The sequence below is a fragment of the Hylaeus volcanicus genome, chromosome 1 (genome assembly GCF_026283585.1).
Source record: "Hylaeus volcanicus isolate JK05 chromosome 1, UHH_iyHylVolc1.0_haploid, whole genome shotgun sequence".
NCBI classification, from domain to species: Eukaryota; Metazoa; Arthropoda; class Insecta; order Hymenoptera; family Colletidae; genus Hylaeus; species Hylaeus volcanicus.
The window spans coordinates 30,733,775-30,755,064 of NC_071976.1; the positions used below are offsets into that span (position 1 = coordinate 30,733,775).

Sequence of the window (21,290 nt, forward strand, 5' to 3'; positions counted from 1 at the left end):
TCCTTGCACCGGTAGATTTGTTCGGCCTTCTTTTTCATCGATCGAACGATAAATTGTCCAACGTTAAAACCTTGGAAAAATCTGTGCCAATCCCTCTTACATACCGTGCGGGGCGACCATTCCAACGGTAACGTAATGAAACTTTAAGAGGCGCGCTTTCGCGATTATCATTTGACTCTCGACTTTCCTTTTTAACCACTTTCTTACGGAGTATTCTTTTTATTTAAACAACGCGATATTTCCGCGTCTTGGAGTTTCGATATGTAGACAAACTTTAACGTCATCGATTCCAAGTATGGTTTCGTTTGGTTAACCAGGGATTTCCGAGTGGTTTCGAACGAATCGCGGAGAAGGGCTTTTACTCGTCGATAACACCGATAACGAATGAAATAATTATCTTTTGCGACCAAACGTATCGAGCGTCGCACGCTTGACTGGTCCAATCGACTCGCTGAAAGCCCCTGGAAATCACCAACGGTAAATTGGGTTTTCGAGTCTAGATTAGCTCCGAAATCAGACGAAGACTTGTATAATCGTATTTTGCGCGGGTCGGTGATCACCGTGATGTCAATCCCCGATAATCCAAAGCATCGGCATGGCAATTTTGAACAACTTCTCGATGCTCATGCTGTCGAATGAAGAAGTGAGTGAGTGAGTTTTATTTGTAAAGGTGCAAAGTCGTACTGGGTCTATTATAGCTCGGATACCTCGGGATTGCTAAGCCCGTGCTGCAGCTACGATCGAACATAGCTACAGCCCCTGAGGGATAAGAAGAAACCTTCGTCTACGTGTTACCTTGCATTTTTAGGAAAGTAAAGTAATATTTCGTTAAAGTATAACGCACTCGAAATTTAAAGAGAAGTGACTCCATTCAAGATACCGTCGACAAGAAGGAATTTCGGATAATTATCCTAGCAGGATCCGTACCTTCGTTACGCTCGAAACCGATTGGAGCGGTTGCAAAGACAAACTTTCAAGGAAACGTCTGGAAGGAAGACGCGGCGGTGCGCGTCGCGGTACATACGACGCGTATTCGCATTAACCGCGGCTCCCTTTGACAACTACGCCAGCCAGGACGACCCTGAAGAAGCCGCGATAAAGCGCATTAATTTATCGCGCGACCCTCGGGAGATCTTTTTCAAGGCGCATCGATCCGGCCAACGAGATTAGAAGCTGGCGCACGACGCGACGCTTTTTACCGCTAGATACCGGTACTCGTACAATAAATATTTCCGGCTGAAGTAAATATGGCGGCGATACGCGCGCGAATTGAAACAAACCGATAGGTAGCTTGGACCTAGCGTCTTTACGTCGAATAAACACCCGTCTCACCCCTTCGACTCTAATTCGAATAAAAAATCGTCGAACGGACGAAGAGCCGTCGTTAGATCCGTGACAAGACGAACGAAACATTCCGCGACGGTTCGTCCGCGTGGAAAAACGAAAGCCCGCGAAAAAGGGGAGAACGGAAAAGTGGAAAAGACAGATCCGCGAAGACAAAGAGAGGGTGTGTTGGGGCTGGACGACGATCTCGGGGACGAAATCAATGAGCTAACAGGCTTGCGAGTTAGCAGTTAGTTCATTAAGTCGGCGTTATTGGATCATGGAAGCCAAGCACCCCACCCCAGTGGCACCCCCTCGACGCAATCGTGACTACACCGCCCCTGCACGAGCGTCGTAGAGCTCGGCTCTTACTCCGGCACACAAGCATTGCGAACACTGCGAGGGTGGACGCCGCAGGGCCTGCACAACCTGCCAGACGTTTTAATTAGAGGTGAGTTTCATCGCGAGCCAACCTAAGAGCACCCAAGAACCCGTTACTTGTCCCTTACGAGTAAGTGTTTTGCACCTTCCGCAAAACCCCTTCGTTTCGTCCGTCGCCTAGATCTTACACAAGCCGAGTCCCCTCTGCCGCGTCGCCTACTCGGAAATCGAAAAGAAACCGTCGGGAATATCCGTATCCAACCATGACGGTCTGTGATTCGCGAGAATTCGTCGATTAATTTCGTCCCTGGGCGCGATTTTGATCATCGGCTAAGGAGACGTCTCTCGGGAGTATTCCTAGTTCAAATGATTCCGTATTTCGATCATCTTCCTAATGCACCGTTTTTTTTTTACAATTGAAATAAGACTTGTCTCGTTTACGAATCTAAACTGATGGCTGATAAACGATGGTCCATACTGTTTTACGACCGGTACCCTTCGGAGGCATTCCTCTCGGATGCCAACGATAATTTTGTAGTCGACCAAAGTGCGAGTAAATAACCTTACTTGAGATACAATTAATTAAAATGATAAGAGCAATATGATAAAAGGAGTAGAGAGGAGGGAAGTGCGATCGAACGAGACGACGAAGAAGTGAAAAGGGGAAACTGGAGGGGAGGGGGTAGGAACACGAGATACAGAGGAAACAGGTATGGAGGGGGAGGACGGGCGAGAAGAATGGAAAAAGAGAAAAGGTGGTGTATATACGCGAGGTGCTTTACGTTCCACGGTGCGCGTCTCGGAGGTGCCGGAACATGTGTTTCAGGATGTTTTGCCAGGACGCCGGGGAAAAAGAGAGAAACCCGTAAATACAGAGAGAACGGCGGGACAGGAGAAGGCTGGCCGAGCTGGTGGCAAGCGTAGAGAGGCGTCCGTCTCGCTGCGGCGCGGGTATCGGAGGTAAATCCAGGCAGGTGTCGTCTCGAGCCAACTTCGGTCGAGCAAGAACGACGAAGACGGACACACGCGGCCGTTCGACGGACGTATCGGTATTTCCAACGAGAACGGGACGCGAGACTGAGAAAAACGAAACGTCGCGATACATTGTGGTGTAGGACAAGACGGAAAGAGAGAACCCGGTGAGGTGGGGGGGAATCGCAAGCCCGAGCCGGGAAGAATATAGCGAAAAGTTAAATGTTGCATGAGCTTCGGGGAAGAAGAACACAGCGGCGAGATTCCCGGTAGCGATTAACCCCCTGACGGAAATAACGTACGACCGGCAGCGAACCGAACGATTTTTCGCGATCCAAGCTCGATCGCGAGAACACCGACACCTCCGCCATGGAATCCGAAAGAGGACGACGCGTAAGTTATCGGTCGAAAGGATCGATCTTCGGGAATCTGTAAAAGGTTCGAGTGAGAGAGGTCGCCACGCAACAAGAAGCGCGGGTCTCGTGCCCACGAGCCGAAGACTGCGTTTACGGCCGCCATCGAGATCCGCGTACCACCCCGCGACGGTGATCGGTTCTAGCGCCAATCGATCGATGGGCTTCGATAGGGGACCCCTCGGAGATCGATTACCGTTCCTCGATGCCGCTAGTATACGAAACAAAATATTTCTGTGTGATTCCATCTACGTTACTGGTTCAATTTGAACTTCTATCGGTGTCTCTATTAAACTCGATAGGGGTGGGCCGCTTCGCGGATATTCCTTGTAAGTCCTAAATCGCGGGGGTCGCGTCCAGGCTGAGACCAGGGTTCTTCTGGGACGGAAACAGAAACGCGAGAGAACGAGCCACTTGTCACCAAGTTTACCGTACTTTCCGGCGAAAGGAGTGTCGAACCCTTTTCAAACGGCCCCGAACCGGTCGGCTGCCGATCGTTTTCGGCTCCTGCGCCTCTTTTTATTTCTCCTCTTCTTGTTCGTCCACCGCCACTACCGTTGCTGCTGCTTCCCAGGGATTCGCGGTGCTAACATTCCGCCGCTGTAGCGGGGGACCCTCTTCGGCCAACGAATATCAACTTTCCCACAGCTCGTTTCGGAGAGCGCGCATTCGAAACTTCGAGCCCGCCCCTCTTTCGTTTCGCTTCGCTTAGTCTTATCGGGAGCGAAGGGAAGCATACGGAGAACATAAATAGGTCTCGGAGAATCAATCGACGGAATCGCGCGTAAATCGATACCCAGACTCGACAAGATCATCCTTGATCGCGATCGAAACGTGGGTTCGTTCGTGGTACGGGGTGTTGATCAGATTTGTTGCTCGAATTCGCGATCAGAAATGCGTTCCGGGCGGCTCATAGTTCGCGAAATACCCAACTAATCGATCTTCATCTTGGCGTATCCAATCTGTGTCCTCAAAGGACCGATCGAATTCGACCAGTTCCAGGAACAGATTCTCTAAAGACTCTACCGAGATGGTGAAAAGCATCGGTCGACCAAGTATTATTGCTTTGATATCCCCCAAGTGGGCACGCGGATTACACCGTAATAGCTTCATCCACTATACGAGGAGGATCCGTACCTCACGAGGGTCAGCTTTTTCCAGAACAATGTTTTTTAAGGACCACGAAATTAAGAAAATAATATCTAGAAAATTCGCAAGGTTCGGGGCTCATCGAGGCCAACCAACCAAATACTATAAAGGAAGTCGATGACACGAACGAGTCCCAACTGGATCCGATTTTTGATCGCGAGTTCCAGCGTCCCAGGTCGCGTACGTGCGCGAAACTTTCCCACAACAGGCGTTTCGTCGCCCCCACGCTCCTTCCCTTTTAAAGAGCTGGAAGGCCCAGCACAGGTTCGCGATCAGACCGAGAAGGAACACGAACACAAAGACTGGAGAGAAAGAACCGATGGACCGAGTGGCACGGAAAGCTTTTTCTGAAATCACGGGACCCGTCCTTACCTCCCTGTACCCGTCTCCCTTTCTTCTCGTTCGTCTTCTCGCGACGCGCGGTCGGGCATCAATAATTTAACGCCCTGTCGTACCGATAACCCTGCACAACTCACGACGGCCAGCAACGAGGAAAAGGAAGAGAGACGGAGACGACTGAGAAAACTGAACGAGAGGAGCGGCGGTCGTATCGCATACGAGCAGAACAGAAACCACCGTGTGGACATCGTGGATCAACCGGAGTTTCTTACGTCCGTTCGTTCACATATAGTCACTGACGCGTCGCCCTCTCTCTCACCCTTTCTCCCTTTCCCTTTCCTTCTTCGATTACAAGCGGCAAGAAGCGGCAGGAAGCAGCATTACACGAGACACGTCGCGCCGACAAATCGACGGATTATGCCGGACGAGCGCCGACCCACCGGGAATAAATGAATTGGCTAACGACGCGAATCCTCTCATTTCTCGCCCCCTCTTTCGCCACCCCTTCCTCCAACCCTCTTTCCTTTTTCGCCGTTCCGTTTTCTCGCGAACGAGCCAAGATGGAACTCTGTCTTCCAAACAATCTACACCCGTTCACCTTTTCGATCTTTACCTGTTCGCGGCAGCCATTTTATTAATTTGCATCCTGATCAAAGCTCAGGGAAACCGTAATCCCTGGAACGAAGTCGAGTCGCATTCGCGGTGGACGTTTGGCACCGAACGCGAATTACCGCCTTGGACTGTTTGCTCGAACGAGATCGATAACGAGGGAAAATCGTCGAAAGGATCGACGACGCATCGACGACTAATGATCCAATAACGTGGAGATATTAGCGCGGGTCGGTGGTTTCGTGCCAATAAAGCTGGTCAACTGCCCCCGCGGTAAACAGCGGGCGAAGAAAAGGAAAGGTCTCTCGACGTTTACGAATGTAGAACCGGATCGATCGGCCGCGTCTTTCGCAAAGCGCCTAAGCGAGTCACCCGTTACTCGCGAACTCGCGTAACCTATTAAATACTCTTACGCAATCCGTGGGATCCGATAAATAGGATATGTATTACCCTGGCAGCGTTTCCGCAGCCCTACAAGTACCAGCTGCGGCGTGAACAGCGAGGGAATGATCTGCGCAAATGCCAGCTAGAAAAGTAATTCGAATTTTTGGAATAGAGAATCTCTCCAAACCCTTCCCGACGATAAGCATGACTACGTTGAACTTGTTTCGTCTTCTTTGTATCCAAAGCGATTGGTAACCAAGCCCCTGTTCCAGTTGTTCCACTTGTCATTCCTGATGAATTGAGATTTCAATTTTGAGAAATTTTGCACGCCTCCCATCGCTTTAAACAAGAAAAGCTGAATACTTTGGACGCCGCAGCTTAGAAATCGCAGCCCACAGAAATCCCACCGTCTGCAGCTTAGAAATTGAAGTCCACAGAAATCCCGCAAGTTCTGTCGCGAGCTTACTGGCCTCGTGCCATGCCGAGCGTCGATGCAACCGTACGTACGCTTTGCCTCGTACAGAAAATTTTCAAGCTTACGAGTGAGCCGCCGCGATCAGCAGCCAAACTATTATCCGGCCGCGTCTGAAATCGTTGCCTTCAGAGGTTCAAGTTCTATCGTTGCGCGAGGGGTTACTTAAACGTGGGCGGGCACCATCGGGGAGGTCCCTTTGTTAGAAAATGTTCGAAAAATTCATGGTGGATGAGGGGACGATGAATCCCCGATCTCTCGAGTCGACCACGATATCTTTCCGCGGCTTTAGGCTTCCCTCGTCGAAGCTTTCAGAAAGCGAGCTACTAATTAGCGATTACCACTCGTTCACGCGGCACTCGAGAAAGAATATAATTAGCGCTCACCTTTGTGCCGATGCGCCGTGAAGCCCTCGACCGGCCGAACCTGGCCTCTCGTAAAAAATCCGGTAGAGCGTCCTCTTCGAAGAGTCATTCTCGACCTTCTCGTCGTCGGTCGAACAGATGGGAAGAGGCACCGGGCCGGGCGCGGGTCCTGCTTTCACGTGAGCGTGAAGAGGTGCGCGACGACCTCTTCGGTGGCTTCGTGTCCCGCTGCATCGACGAGCACTCCAGCCTGGAAACCAGAACGAAATTAATGAACTTTTTGTCGCGCGGCTTCCACCCGGAATGCACCGAGCGGAGGTTCCTTCACTCGGCGCGACTCGATCGGGAACCGTTTAAATTTTATTCTCCGATCACGATTGATTCCTCTTTTGGGGACCACTCGATCGCCCCGTTATTAGCACCGTAATTTAACCCAACGATGACTTCGTGAAATTTTATTTTTTTACCGCGTCGTTTCGATACATTCTACTAGAGCACCGAAAACAACAACTGTTTTCTCCAGGCAGCGTCGAAGGACCCCGGAAGATGAACGATTATGGATACAACAGGAGGGGCGGAAGGGAGCACGACAGACGAAGTAGAAGCAGGGGGGACGACGACGAGCCGGAGGATCGAGATCGAAGGACCACCCTCCAGAGGCTCGATAGCATCCAAGATCCTGGAAAGCGTTACCTCCTCAGAGACTGCATAGGTTCTGGCGTCTGCGGGGACGTTTACGAGGCGATCGATCAGCAAGCGGGTACGTTATACGTTTGCAACGATCCGAATACCGATCCTTGGATCAACGTATTTAAAGTACGCGATGCCACAGGGAACAAGAGAGTCGCGGTGAAGGTGCAGAAACTCACGCCCGAGTCGCAGTCGTTGATCGTCGAGGAGTACAAGGTTCTTCGGGATCTGTCGAGCCATCCGAATCTACCAGAATTCTACGGAATCTATCGCAGAAGGTCCGGCAAGAAGACCGAGTACGATCAAATATGGTTCGTCATGGAGGTAGGTGCAGTTTGCCCCATTAACCCTTAAATGCCTCGAGTTTCAAATTTGATACCGGACTTTTAAATCGAATTGTACATTAGCAATTGGTTCGTTTTTAATATTTGGCTGTGTGTATGTTACCGTTGCATAATGTTTTTTCGAACAAAGGTTAGCAAATACACGTTAGCTGTTAAAATTGTTCGAATACTAAATACATTGATATTTGTTTTAAATTTAATTGGGAAAATTAGGCTACTAAGGGTTAAGCACGGAATATAAGCAATCCTCGATTAATGGAAAAATAATACCTAGTTGCTCCACAGTTACTTACTACGATACGCAGATCTGCGTGACACTTTGTACGCTAACATTGTCCTCGTTATTCATACCGAAAGCGATGTCGCGTCGAGACGCCGATGGTACATACATATATCCGTAACGACGCTCCTTTAACGTCGTAATTCTCCGGAGGAAAAAAGAAAAGCCCGGAGACCGAGAACAGACATGGAACATGAAGGGTGAAGCTGCGGGAGAACGGGGGTGGGGTGGTGGGGGGAGACAGAGGAGAAAGAAGGAAAAAGAAAGAGAAGAAAGGCAACGCCGAGGGAAGAGTTGCTGTACGTACCCATGCCAGGACCCGGAGGCAATTTCAAGCATTTGAGACGGTCGAATACACGGATAATTTACGACACGCGCGGCCATTAAACAATCATTAAACTCGTTCGTGTACGCAGGTGAGCCCCGGCACGTCGCGGCCCTAATTTACGGGTGGACCTCCGCGGTGAGCACGAAATATTATTACTTATCTCGAGCAAAGCGTCGATATTCGATTTAACGCGTACGCGTGCACGTACCACCTTCGACGATCGCCCAGACCGACGTCCACGTCTGGTCCTCGATTTAAAGCGCTATTCTAGTCCGAAGGGCTGAGGCGTGCTTGGAATTTTGTACTACAATGGCAGTTATTCGAGATACAAGGTTCAAACCTTGCACACATGTCTCGTTAAGTTAGCAGATATTAATATCTGTTATTTCTGACAAAAGTGCCTTTTTCGTTAGAAACCATTACGATACCTCGTGGCATTTATTTTCACGCAAGACACTCGTCTAAAGGGAGCGCATAGTTTCATTTTAAAGACAAGTCGCACGACCAGCTGCCATAAAACAAATAAAATAATTGTAGAATACGTATCGCGCCCGTCGACGATCGTAAATTCGTCTCGATTCGGTTTCGTGGCCAATGGATCCGGATGGACGCACTCGGTACGAGCTTCGAGCGCATTGGACGAGCACGCGATGCACGCAGTGGATGCATCCTGTCGGAGGCTCATCGAGCGCAGCACGAAAAGTTCGACTACTGCCGACGGTTTGTGTACGTGCCCGTAAAATTCGGCTGCGATACCATATGAAATACCATCGGCGATAAATCTTTGCCACATTGTCGTTGCGTGTCGTTCTTCTCCAACTCCCCGTCTTCTCCCTTTCTCTCTGGCCGGCGGAGCCTCCGTGAACGTTTACCGGGCTTTTTACCGGAGCCGATTGACTCGCAAAACCGTTGTTACGTTCTTCGATGCCTGTGCCCAGCACCTATCGGACTTGTACTTTTGTTTGCACCATCTTCGCTCGTACAGCGAGCGTCCATAATCTTGAGACGCGTAAGAACCATCCTCTGAAAGGTTTTCTCTTATTCGAGATACAGAGTGATGCACAGAATGTATCGTAGTTCCCTGGGTAGTTCTGGCTCGCGAATCAAGTCACCAACTCTAATTCGGCGTGAATACACGGTCAGCAATAATTGGCGGTAATCCAATCGAACCTGTTGCTCTTGATGGAAGATTAGCAATTCGATCTTGTGTCAATTTCTCGAGTAATCCCTCGAATGACCTATCGAAAGAAGTCCCACTTGATGTCGTACGGCGTGGGCGGTATATTATAATTTTTCTAGACGTGCAGATAGTCACACGTTTTAAATGTTCCAGCACGAAGAGTTCGTAATTGAGATTCCTGTTTGCTGTGTCAGAGCTTCGACCGTGGAAAGATAGGGGTACGCGACAAAATGGAGGACAGAGTCCGTTAAGATCGCGAGCAATTACATAAAATCGCGCAGAAAATGAAATTCCGTTCCGAATAGTCAATCTAAATTGCTTCCGCAATTACGCGGACAACTACGAGCTGTCCGCGACGTCCGAAGCGGCGATGCAAATCGAAGATTGCTTTCCTCGAGTGCTGCAATATGCTTGTAATATAGAAGCCACTCATTTCGCGAAGAACGAACGTGTAATCGTCACGATTTTGTGATTTGCAGCTCTGCGATGGTGGACCGGTGATGGACCTCGTTCGCGGCCTCGTCTCCATGGACAAGAAACTGCGGGAGGAACACATAGGCTATATTCTAAGGGAGGTGATCAAAGTAAGTCTTAGAAAATTAGCTACGTTTCGTAAGGGAGGCGAACCCTTGGACTCTATTTCCCTCGCTTACACTTAGAGTGGATGATTTCTCGATAAATGTACTTAAATACGCGCTCAATGGCTACGAGCATGATGCAGCGTAATATGCTCTTAACCTAACGGGAGTCGACGCGATGAAAAGAGTCTCGGTCTCGCGCAATCGGGGGTAACACGCGCTGGTCGACATTTCGCCGAGCATTCTTACGCGTGTGGAAAATCGGTGAACGCGCAGGATCGCGGGAGATGCGCGTCAATGGAGCAACATTCTACGGCGTATAAATTACAAATAAGACAGGCGAGATGGCTCGCTAATTAACCTGCTCGCAAATGAAAGGCTGCCCGCTCGTTCGCCCTTCTCCGTGGTTCCATCTCTCCGGGCCGCGTTCACCGGAGATCAAGAGCGCAAAGACTTCCGTCCCGTTCTCCTCCGACGCGTACCTGCGTTTCTCCGCTTCCAAGAGAAGCCCCGTGTTACAGTCAAGGACAAAACCCCGCGAGAACAGTCGTACGCGACGTTATCCTCCCCTGGCAAATGGAAAAACACGGCTGGCGGCGGAGGAATAACCGAGAAACGTGAGCGAATTGCAAACGTTTCCCGCTTCGAGGTCTATAATTTTACTAGGGAAACGATTCCCTCTGTCACAGTGAAGCGGTGGTCTACGGGGTCTACTAAAATCGGAGGATCTAGATACGAGGTGATGTAGACCACTGTTTAGATTGTATTTCTCTCGGTTCGACAATATCTTCGCATTTTATTTCTTTCGCTATCTTCGTACATACAAGTTTCACTAGTCGTGAGAAAGAAACTCTGAGCATTCGCATCAGCGAATATACCACCGCGACGATCCTCAGCCACGCGTACAGGAATCGGCCCATAGATTTTAGCACACCCTGTACACCGTTCCTTGTCCTCGCGGAATATAATTTACGGTAATACTGTACGAGACGTTCTTCCATCTCCGCGAAACAAACCACGGAATGGAAATGGACAGAAGGAAACAATTAGGAAAAAATCCTGGACACTCGGAGCGGACGGGTGTCATTTGCGCGTCAAGCGTCGCAATTTGATCGACGCCGAGGGTAGAACGTTGCGTTTCCGCTTCGAATCGTGCGTGGTATCCCTTCCGCCCCATGCACCCGATACGAGGCGAGGTGTCCCGGCAAAAACACCGAGACCGCGTAAAATCGATGGGTTCTGCTAATTATCTCCGCCGTGGGAACACCGAGAACGCGATCCCTTCGGCGAGACTTTCTACTATCGACTGTACCTGTACTTGCAACACCTATCAACCTATCGACTTTCAATCGACGCGCGACGGGGGAGATCGGATCGATGTAACTGTCAAATGGCATCGAGTGGCGGACGATCGATACGCGTCGCTATTAAACCCGTAGACCGAACATGCGGCGGTTGCCTCCGTAGTCGCTTCATTTTTATTGCATTTATCGACGATCTCGCTAATCTGTTTATGCACAGTACGGTTTCGCCAGATGCTGACGACCTTAGACGTATTTTTTAGCACGCTCTAGGCTTCGCCTTACCGCCGCGGGTTTCGAAGGTTCGCGGTTTAAAGTCGCTCAAGGACTCCGGTTGCGAGATGGATGGCATTTAGAACGACTCCAACGTCGAACGTTATGCGTGAAACGCCGTTCTCTTTATGGAATTTAGCACCGTCTTCGATCGAGGGAAATGGGCGTATTTCACAATCGCACCCCCGATTTCGCAAACACAAAACTTACGGGTCGATCTCGGGAACCGTCCTCGAATTCGATTTCTGTTTCATCGAGCAAAGTCAAGGATCCTCCTGTACTTTTGCACCATAGTGTATTCGCGGAGTCGAACAGTTTGTCGCTAAATCATGGCGAGAGCCCACTTTTCGAGTATACCACGCGCACGCACGGCTTCTCGCGTTCTCCGTTCATCTTCCGCCTCGGAGCCCTTTGCGTCAGTGTTTTTCTCTCTGTTCCGCCATGCTTTCTCGTAAAATGCACGCAACCCCTTCTTCCTCTCCCCGGACCCCTTCTTGTTCGCGTTGGTACGTGTTCCATGGGTCCAGTAGCGATTCGTCCACGGTCGCTCGTGCGGTAAATCAGACCACGTTGACGTTTAATGCCGGCAAATTACACGCGAAATAAATGCTCGCAAAGAACGAGGCACCCGGTGTCTCTACCGCCGACGTAATCGCGGTTAGGGGAAACGCGTGGAGAAGAAAGTTCGACCGAAGACGGTCGATGTTCCTCGTTAAGGTGTCTTCTCGTTTTGCGGACAGATCGGATACTCCAAAAATGTCATACGGTGACGATCAATATTCTAGCTACGAAAACATTCGATACTCGACGAGAACGAGTGATTCATTTTTACCTTGAAAAATACGGAAATTTTGAATCGCTAAAATTTGTCTAATAACGAATCGCCACGTTCCTCAGGCAGTGATCCATCTGCACGAGAACAACGTGATCCACCGTGATATACGCGGTAGCAACATCCTACTGACCAAAGAGGGGGAAGTGAAGCTGGTGGACTTCGGGCTGTCAAAGATGATAAAAGGTGAAATGGGGAAGAGGTACACCTGCATAGGATCGCCGTGTTGGATGTCGCCGGAAGTCGCCATGAGCAAAAACGACAACGACAAAGGATACGGTAGTCGAGCAGACGTGTGGGCAATCGGTATCACGGCGATCGAATTGGCCGATGGAAAGCCACCCTTTCAAGATATGCACCCCACCAGGGCCCTCTTTCAGATCGTTCGCAATCCTCCCCCGAATCTGTACAGGCCGTCCAACTGGACCCAAAACTTCAACGATTTCATTGCCGAGTACGTTCATCAAAAAGTTCCTTACATGCACCTAAATTTAATCTAAATTAGATCTCAATAACACTGCTCTATCGTAGGTGTCTGGAGAAGAATCCTGAGAACAGGCCGTTCATGGCGGAAATAGCCGAGCACCCTTTCCTGTCTGAACTACCTGACAACGAATTTCTGGTAATATCACATTCGTAAGAGATTACACGAGTCTCAGAGGAAAAACTGATAACGGTGGTTTTCAGCTGGCTAAAGAGATCAAGGTGCTGATGATGGACGCCTGCCCGAAAGGTAAACTCGACAGGAGAGCGGAAGTAATAGTTCGAAAAAATTTCCTAAAGGTAACGATTCAACCGATCCTGGTGCTCCAGACCAGATAAATGTCGTTTGTTTTCCGTCCTCCGCACAGATTCACCAAACGGATCCTCTGGAGCCCATGTTCATGGAGGACGTCGCGGCGCTCGAGACGCTCACGGAGGACTCGATTTTGGACGAGCTGCACGAAAGATTGAGACAGGGTTACTACCACAGCTTCGTCGGGGACATTCTTCTAATTCTGAATCCGAACGAACAGCAGGACATTTACGGATCCGATGTAAGTATCGTTCACAGATCCAAAGCTTCCATTAAAAACGATTCAAACAATTCTCTAGTCAACTGAACAAGAAATGTGGTTCTTGGTACCACAAAATTAACCGAAGAATCGGGAACCAAAAAGTGGCGATTCCATTGTTGCAGTACCACACAAAGTACCAATGCAAATCGCGGTCGGATAACGCACCTCACGTATACTCTGTGGCCGATAGCGCCTATCAGGACGTGCTGCACAACGAGGAGCCTCAACACATCCTGTTGGCGGGCGAAAGTAATTCGGGGAAGACCACGAACATGCTGCACCTCGTCCGACATCTCATGTATCTGGGAAAAGTAATCGATCGCCGTAAACGTAACCATAAATGAAACGAGAGAAACACTTTTGCACGAGACACGTTCGATTTCAGAGTTTACAGGATACCGGGGCGAGATTATTTCGAGCCATCAAAGTGATCCACGCTTTCAGCAACGCTGCCACTCCCCTCAACCCTAACTCGACCAGATGCATGCTGGAAATACAGACCACGTTCGGCTCGTCTGGGAAGGCTTCCGGTGGCATATTCTGGTTGTATCAGCTGGAAAAATGGCGCGTCTCCACTCGCGACAGGTTATAAGATCTTATTGCAGTCCTGCTCGGTTAACTGAGAATTCGTCGCCCTGGATATTCGAGATTTTACACGCTTTGCGCATATTTTATTCGTATACTTTCAAAGTCCTATTTTAGAATGTACGCGCGGTCGCGGTAGCAGCTCGATACAAGAAAAGTCGATCCCTGGAATAAATTCCCGACTAATTGGGAATATCTCGATTTTTCTCACTCGATCTAGCACTACCGTGTAACGTTGCGTTACCGATGCATGACCATCATTCCACGCGACACGAACTAGCAATTTGCCAGTAAATTAGATTTCAGAATCGCGGCTCGCTTAGGTCGCTCTAAACGCGCGTTTATCGATTAGACGCGGTAGTCACGAGGCATAATACGTTCTCAACAGAAATCAATCGAATTTTCACGTGTTCTACTACTTCTACGACGGCCTCGACTCGACGAGCAAATTGAAGAACTACTCCCTGCCGCCGGGCAGAAGGATGCGGTATTTGAGAATAAGCGACAAGGGAACGGAGAGGAAACGATCGTTCAAAGTCAGGAACGATCCGCGGGGAAACGTGGTGAAGTTCGAGGAGCTGGTGGAAAATCTGCGAGTGTTGGAAATGGAGGAGTATTGCGAGACAATCTGGAAGGTGCTGGCGGCGATCTTGACCCTAGGTGAAATTCGATTCGTCGAAGGCAACAACGGGGAAGCCGACATGGACAACAACGACGCCGCGAACAGAGGTACGTATCGAGTTGAAGGAATAAGTAATTCACCACTGTTTATAAAGAATAGAGGATTACTCACTGGCGAGCCTAGAAACTCGTAAAATCGCTAACGGAGCGTCTCTTCGCGTTTCAGTGGCCCAGCTTCTCAACCTGGACGAGAAGAAATTTGTCTGGGCGCTGGTCAATTACTGCGTGATTGTCAAAGGCAGCGTTGTCCGCAAAAAGCACAGCTGCGAGGAAGCGAAAGAGGCGCGGGACGTACTCGCAAACACCATCTACCAACGGCTGGTCGACTGGATAGTGAACACTATCAATCATAAATTTACGGTTACGCGCACGTTATTGTGAGTTTCGAAACGGAATCGTCGGTTCGCGAGCCGCTTAATTAAGATGCGTCTGCCTTTCAGCGGCGACAAGTACGCCATCAGCGTGATGGATCTCTTCGGATTCGAGTGCTTCGCGGTGAATCGACTCGAGCAGTTGATAGTGAACACCATGAACGAACAGATGCAATGCTATTACAACCAAAGGATATTCGCCTGGGAGATGGTAAGTCTCGAGGAAGAATTCTACGAGGAATCGTTCAGATGGAAAATGCACAGAGAAACAAACGGTTGCTATTCTAATATCCTGCATTGTCTGTTCTAAATACCGCAACACTTTTACTTGGATACTTTTCTGTTATTTTTCAACTGTAGCCATTTGTGCCGTTCATTGTACAAATCAAATTAAGTTTGCGCAGTGAGCGGCTCGTTTGTCTCTCTATCTCTGCACCCTCGTAGCTACAAATGATCCTCCTCCGTAGCAAGAACAAGAAGAAGAGGACATACCCGTGCAACGTTTACACTTCTACGACAACAAAGACGCGATAGATCAGCTGCTAAGCAAAGACAGGGGTCTGTTCAGTATAATCGACGACGCGTCCAAGCACCAGATGGATTATCAGTACATCTTGACCAAGATCGGGCAATCGAACAACCTCTACGTGAAAGCTGCGAGCTCGCACGAATTCACCGTCGCCCATTACACTGGGAAGCTGATATACGACTCCAGCGAGATCGCCGAAAAGAATCGAGATTTCGTCCCACCGGAAATGGTCGAAACGTTCAGGCTATCGGGCCTCTTAACCGTGAAGGAGATGTTCACCAACAAGCTGACGAAATCTGGGAACCTGACCATCGTCGTGGAGCATACGAAAGTCGCGGAGAAAAAGACGAGCAAAGGAAAATGGGGCGCGCTGATGCAGGAGACGAACAAACCTAGGGTGATTCACGTTTCAAACTTTCTCCTTGCGTAGTGGCGCGTTATCCTGTCGAGAAAAACGACGTTTGACTAAAATAGCCAATAAGAAAATAGTAAAAACAGTCTCTCGATAGCATAAAGTATTCCTTTTGAAGGAACTTTACGAAAAAAATTCAAAACAAAATATTTGAATTCGTCTTCTATAAAATTTTTCAGAAGTTTAACACCGCATCCCGAGGGCAATACTCCCAGTCGCGGAAAATGAGAACGTGCACGGCTACCTTCAAATCCACCAGCCTCGAAATCCTTAAGAATCTCTCGTCAGGAGGCGGAAGTGGTGGGATCCATTTCGTGAGGTGTTTAAGATCGGACCTCGAAGGGGCGCCGCGTGGCTTCTATCGGGAGGTCGTGAGACAGCAGATCAGAGCGTTGGCTATTCTGGACACTGCCAAAGCCAGGCAACGCGGTTACCCGTGTAGAATATCGTTTCAAGAATTTCTGCGAAGGTAAAAAGTCTGACCGAACGTATCGATTCGAATGCTGAATCCGCCTTTTAACTTTTCGTCGCAGGTACCAGTTCCTGGCGTTCGATTTCGACGAGAACGTCGAGATCACCAAAGACAACTGCCGGCTGTTGTTGATCAGATTGAAAATGGAGGGTTGGATGATCGGGAAGACCAAGGTCTTTCTCAAGTATTACAACGAGGAATACTTGTCGCGATTGTACGAGACCCAGGTGAAAAAGATCGTGAAGGTTCAATGTATGATGAGAGCGTTCCTGGCGCGCAAAAACATGGCGACGAAGATCACGACTACCGTGAAGAAAGATGTCGGTAGGTAAACCGAGCGTTGGAAGAAACAACTCTGGGGTGCGAGCCGATTCTTCTTTTGAACGCGTCGTTTTCGTTTTTCCCCTTTTTTTTTTCAAGAGGCTCGTACATTTTTTTTCCATCCGCTACGGGAAATTTAACGGGTATTGTTTCAGTGAAGAAAGCGTCTATAAAGAAGAAGGAGACGGTGGATCTGTCGGAGGACGAAGCAGCTGTAATGATACAGAAAGGTAGGGCGAACGGAGACACTGGGTAGCGGACAGAGATTTGATTTTTGACGAGTCCGATAGTTTCGATATTTTCTACATCTTCGCTTATCGTTTATTCTTCGACCGTATCGCGGTTTCGTTGTCTGATGGAACGTTATTTCCTGTGGGGAACAGCGTACAGAGGGCACACAGTGAGGAAGGAGATGGGGCCTCGAATGGGGAAGATGCAGATGGATCAGGAGACGATGGACATGATGAAATTTTACAGCAGCAAATGGAGGTCGAAGAGCATGTTCCAAGTCCTCCTACGTTACCGTGCAGCCCGTTATCAAGACCTCGTGCAATTCTCGCAACAAGTGAGTGATCTAGCAGAACTAGAAATCCTCGGACTCTCGTTTCCTCACCCAACATGTCGCGTTACCATTTTCACTGAAAATTCGTCCGTGCAGGTACATCTGTTCAATCATGCGATAGTAGCCAGTTTGGATGCGACGAGTGAGCAGATCTCCATAGACAAGGTCAACTCAAACGTATCACAGCTTACGTTCTTAGGCCACACGAAACCACCCGAAGTGCACAAGTTACCGTTCAACTTTAACTGCGACTTACCATTTCCAAACACGAAGAGCTCTGGGGGAATGAAAGCTCTTGGGTGAGTTGTTTCAACGCTGTCCTCGCGTCGATGTTTATTCCGCTGAGCGTAGACGTAACGGGGAATCCCGTTTCGTATGCTCCCCCCGAATCGATAGAAGGGCTTAAACGAGAGTGGTCGTTTTTAGTAAAAAATTCGTATCGTTCCTGAACAGTAGCTATCATCCATCATTGAACAATCATCGTGTCGTGCCGTAGTCGTCGCGTAGAATCTTCGTGCCTTGCATCGCGTTTCCGTTAACTTGTCGCCTACTCGTAATCTTGTTCCTTGAAAAGAAAAAAAAAAGAAAAAAGAAAAGAAGTTGTTGCACGAGGTCGACCAGAGTACCTCGTAGTTTCTCGCGCACGTTTATTCCGATGTGTATATGTTGCTTGCTTTTGTCTACGCGCTTCCTGTGTTGTATATTGTTGTTTCATTGCGCGCGGGCTGTTTTATTCCGTTGTTTCCCGTTCTCCGTTGTGTGCCGTCTCTATCGAAGTAAGAGTCGCTTAAGAACTCTATCGGGGACTTCTGGCGTCAACTGAGAAATACGTTCTCGCAGATCCGCGTCGTCATTGGCGTCTGACGACGAGCACGAAGCCTGGGACGCGCCATTACGGAGACAAACGGTGCCTTGGGCCAACAGGAACACTCGTACCAGAGGTGCCTATCACATTTTGTTTCATCCAGTCAGGGCGCATCGACAACAACACTCTCAGATCGTACGACTTCATCCGCGCGAGAACGCAAACCCTCCTTTTTTTTTTTTTTTTTTTTTTTTATACATTTTCATACATTTCAACTATCGCCCATTCGATATCTTTTTGCTCGATCCGAGTCCGATCGATCGCGCGTACAGGGTGTGCCCCGATGTCTTTCCTGAATCGTCGCTACCGAGATCGGAATCCTTCGAAACTATTCGGTTCGCAGAAAATGTTCGTAACAGAAAGTGCCTTATATCGCTGTAACTCTCAAATGTACATTACAATTACATTTGTGGGTTTCGAATGTACGGCACTTAACCCATTAACAAAAATAAAAACACGTTACGTTTCCGTCTCGTCATCGAACGATATCATTTCTATGTCACCCTGTATGACTCGTCCGACTCGATGCGTTTTCATCGGAGAGTCGTACCTAATTACGACCAGAACGGATCATTCATCCAGTCAATCGCAAAATTATTGAACGGATAACGATAGATTCTTCCGTTGGATCGCGTTCCTCCGAAGGGCCAGTCTGGTACTTCGACCCGAATTACGTTGAATCATAATAAATAAACAAAACAAAAAAAAGTGTCCGACCAAAGGTACCAGACTGCACCCTTGAGAGGCAAGGAGTCGGGCTTCGAGAGTTCGAGAAAACACGAGAAAGTCTCGATTGCTTAAACCGAGTGGCGACTGTTCTGTTTCCGGAGAGAACTCACTCTCCAATCGGATTGCTCTGCATTTTTCAGACGTCGAGGTTCAAACGACGAACTCGCCACATCGAGTGGCTTCAGACACCGAGGGAAAGAGTCTGATCGACACTCCGTTTTCCAGAGACCCGAATATCTCGGTCCGATGTCCACCAAAAGAAGGGTCCCGAAGCAGAATGGATAACACCGGGTATCAACATCATTCGAGCAACCGTAGTCCTGTACCATCTGCTAACGCTCATAATCCTCGCTCAGTAAGTTCGACGATCGTTCGCGTTTCTCTACCGCCTATCCACGCTATCCTCGTTAACCACGTCGTACAAGTTCTCTCTTTCTCTCCTTCTTATGCTAGTGCACACGACACGATATCACGAGCACGTCTCTCTTTTCAGAATGATTACGATAGCACCGGGTCGATACGCTCTAGAAAACACGCACCGCCCCCACCCATTCCGCCATTCAATCAGACACAACCACCCCCGATGCGTAGCACCGACAACTATGGCTCGGACACTCGAAGTAAAAGCAACGTGAACACCGGTAGCAACGATTGGGAGTTCGAGGACAGAGTTAATAGGAACTCAGGCAACGTTAATCGGTTCGATCACGCTATCTATGACCGTAAAGCCGCGTTAGGTTGATGCCTGCAAAATGTCGTTCTCTTTTTCTTGTCGAGACACGAGACCTTTCCTAAACGTCGCATATGTAAATTAACTGAAAATTGATATTTCGTGTGCGTCAGCCTGATACATTATAGGGTACGTTACCCGACTTTCGTTTCTCTCACTCTCTCTCCCTTGTTTCAGTATCAACCCGATTCAGGAAATGCAGATGATAGGCCGAAGAAATAACGAGGGTCACGAAGACGACGATCCACCTTTCAACTTTCAGGTGAAACGATAGTTTCATGTTTGACATTAAACTTAGTTAAAATCATCATCTTGCTATTTTTCGTCTTAACAACTATTAACGATGACTTAAACCTCTTCCGATATTACATGGCCTATGTCATATATTAATCGTAACAAAGTCCCTTGGTATCAACCATACAGGCGATGCTGAGAAAGACTGGCCATCAACGGGCATCAATGAAGCGCACTCCTGTCTACGACAGCTATTCTCCGTCACCACTGCCAGGTTCGGGATATCGCGGTAACCGCGAGAACGAATCGAACGTCGTGTACAGAAGCGGAGGAAGTCGCCGAGATTCCCCCGAGTGGAGTCCCAATGAAATGGTGAGAATGTCCGAGAAGTACGGAAAAGAGGGTGCCTGGGGTGAGGACCGGGCCAGCGGCGGGGGACGAACAAACGTCTCGGAGAGTGTCACCACCGCGGAGATTGCGCCAGGAATCGTTATCGAGGGTTACGTGGCCGAGTTGTAAAAATTCGAGTCCCGACAACCGAAAAACTTCTTGCGTATCGAGCCAGGACAAAAACTGGACCGGTTGGAATTGCAAATTCCGCGCGAGGAAGAGAGAGAGAGAGAGAGAGAGAGAGAGAGAGAGAGAGAGAGAGAGAAACTGACGAGAAGTCCGAAAGATACCTGTAGCTGTCCCGACGGAAACAAATGCACGACTCGAACGATTCGAACGAACGTTACCCAATCCACCAACGTTGCTGACTCGGAGAGAATTTCTTTTTATCCACAAAATATGTACATACGTATATTTTTTATTGCTTTTATTTTATCCCTTTTTTAATGAAAAAGAAAAAAAAAGAAATGAAATAGAAGCAAACTCTACCGCCGCAATGCTTTCATCGATAAAACTTCTTTTGTAATTTTCATCCGTGCTTCGAGCGACCGTGAAACCGGCACTTTTTTTTGTCCGACATAAGATTTTTCGTAAAGCGATACGCGAATTTTCTCAACGCGCCAAAGCTTCTCCGACAGTTAGCAATGCTCCTTACCGACGAGAATATTTGGTCACGTTTTTTTCTACATTGGCTACGGGATACTGATCAAAACACACATAATATACACGAATGGCGCAAAACGTGTAAAGTAATGCGACAATAACTACGAACCTTTGTTCCCCCTCGATTAAAATTGCCATAACACACGAACCGTTATTAAACGTCCGTCTTTCATCTCAAAACGATGCTTTCGCACCCACACTCATCGCACGCAACAGTATCGAAAGAATCGAACGATTATCAAACCGACTACGTGAAATTCATGAAAAAAAGTGCACTCTGCACGATCGGTTCTATCGAAAAGCACGAAGCTCCCGTCACTTTTACGAAATGGATATTTATAAAAATTTCAATCGACTGATGCACGATATTGTCAAGGACATTTTAAAGAATAAAGAATTTTAAAAGGTCGACCGATCTGTTCCTTCAACGATACACATACCTGTTCCTCGTAATACCATCCGAACGACGAAAAGA

General features: G+C 48.6%; 2 protein-coding genes across 7 annotated transcripts in view; one reads left to right on the forward strand and one right to left on the reverse strand.

Annotated features, from left to right (window-relative positions):
- Positions 1-6,890, reverse strand: part of LOC128884564 (protein Wnt-6) — a 69,745-nt gene extending 62,855 nt beyond the window's left edge. Inside the window, exon 1 of the mRNA XM_054138027.1 lies at positions 6,429-6,890. The gene's annotated coding sequence lies outside the window, so the exon portion shown is untranslated. The remainder of the gene's footprint in view (positions 1-6,428) is intronic.
- LOC128884559 (neither inactivation nor afterpotential protein C) lies at positions 1,660-21,224 on the forward strand. 6 transcript variants are annotated; one of them, XM_054138008.1, is made up of 24 exons: positions 1,660-1,774; positions 6,931-7,167; positions 7,240-7,421; positions 9,709-9,813; positions 12,279-12,667; positions 12,745-12,835; positions 12,901-12,996; positions 13,065-13,250; positions 13,394-13,582; positions 13,657-13,856; positions 14,245-14,585; positions 14,704-14,914; positions 14,978-15,119; positions 15,376-15,834; positions 16,029-16,318; positions 16,383-16,645; positions 16,798-16,872; positions 17,026-17,207; positions 17,301-17,503; positions 18,045-18,145; positions 18,939-19,153; positions 19,292-19,497; positions 19,706-19,790; positions 19,952-21,224. In XM_054138008.1, the coding sequence occupies exons 2-24, from the start codon at positions 6,954-6,956 to the stop codon at positions 20,279-20,281; spliced, it is 4,755 nt and encodes a 1,584-aa protein (XP_053993983.1). In that variant the 5' UTR covers positions 1,660-1,774; positions 6,931-6,953; the 3' UTR covers positions 20,282-21,224. The 6 variants fall into 6 exon arrangements, 4 of the variants coding, with proteins under 4 accessions (XP_053993983.1, XP_053993985.1, XP_053993984.1 ...); XR_008459409.1 differs by lacking the exon at positions 19,952-21,224 and having other exon boundaries at positions 19,024-19,153; XM_054138010.1 differs by lacking the exon at positions 18,045-18,145 and having other exon boundaries at positions 19,024-19,153.
- The last annotated feature ends 66 nt before the right edge of the window (positions 21,225-21,290 follow it).

Bases quoted from the DNA above. Each gene is read 5' to 3' on its own strand.
- LOC128884559 (XM_054138008.1), top strand. From the start codon at position 6,954: ATGAACGATTATGGATACAACAGGAGGGGCGGAAGGGAGCACGACAGA. The intron at 14,915-14,977 runs GTGAGTTTCGAA...TCTGCCTTTCAG, and splicing joins ACGGTTACGCGCACGTTATT to CGGCGACAAGTACGCCATCA. The intron at 15,835-16,028 runs GTGATTCACGTT...AAAATTTTTCAG, and splicing joins AGGAGACGAACAAACCTAGG to AAGTTTAACACCGCATCCCG.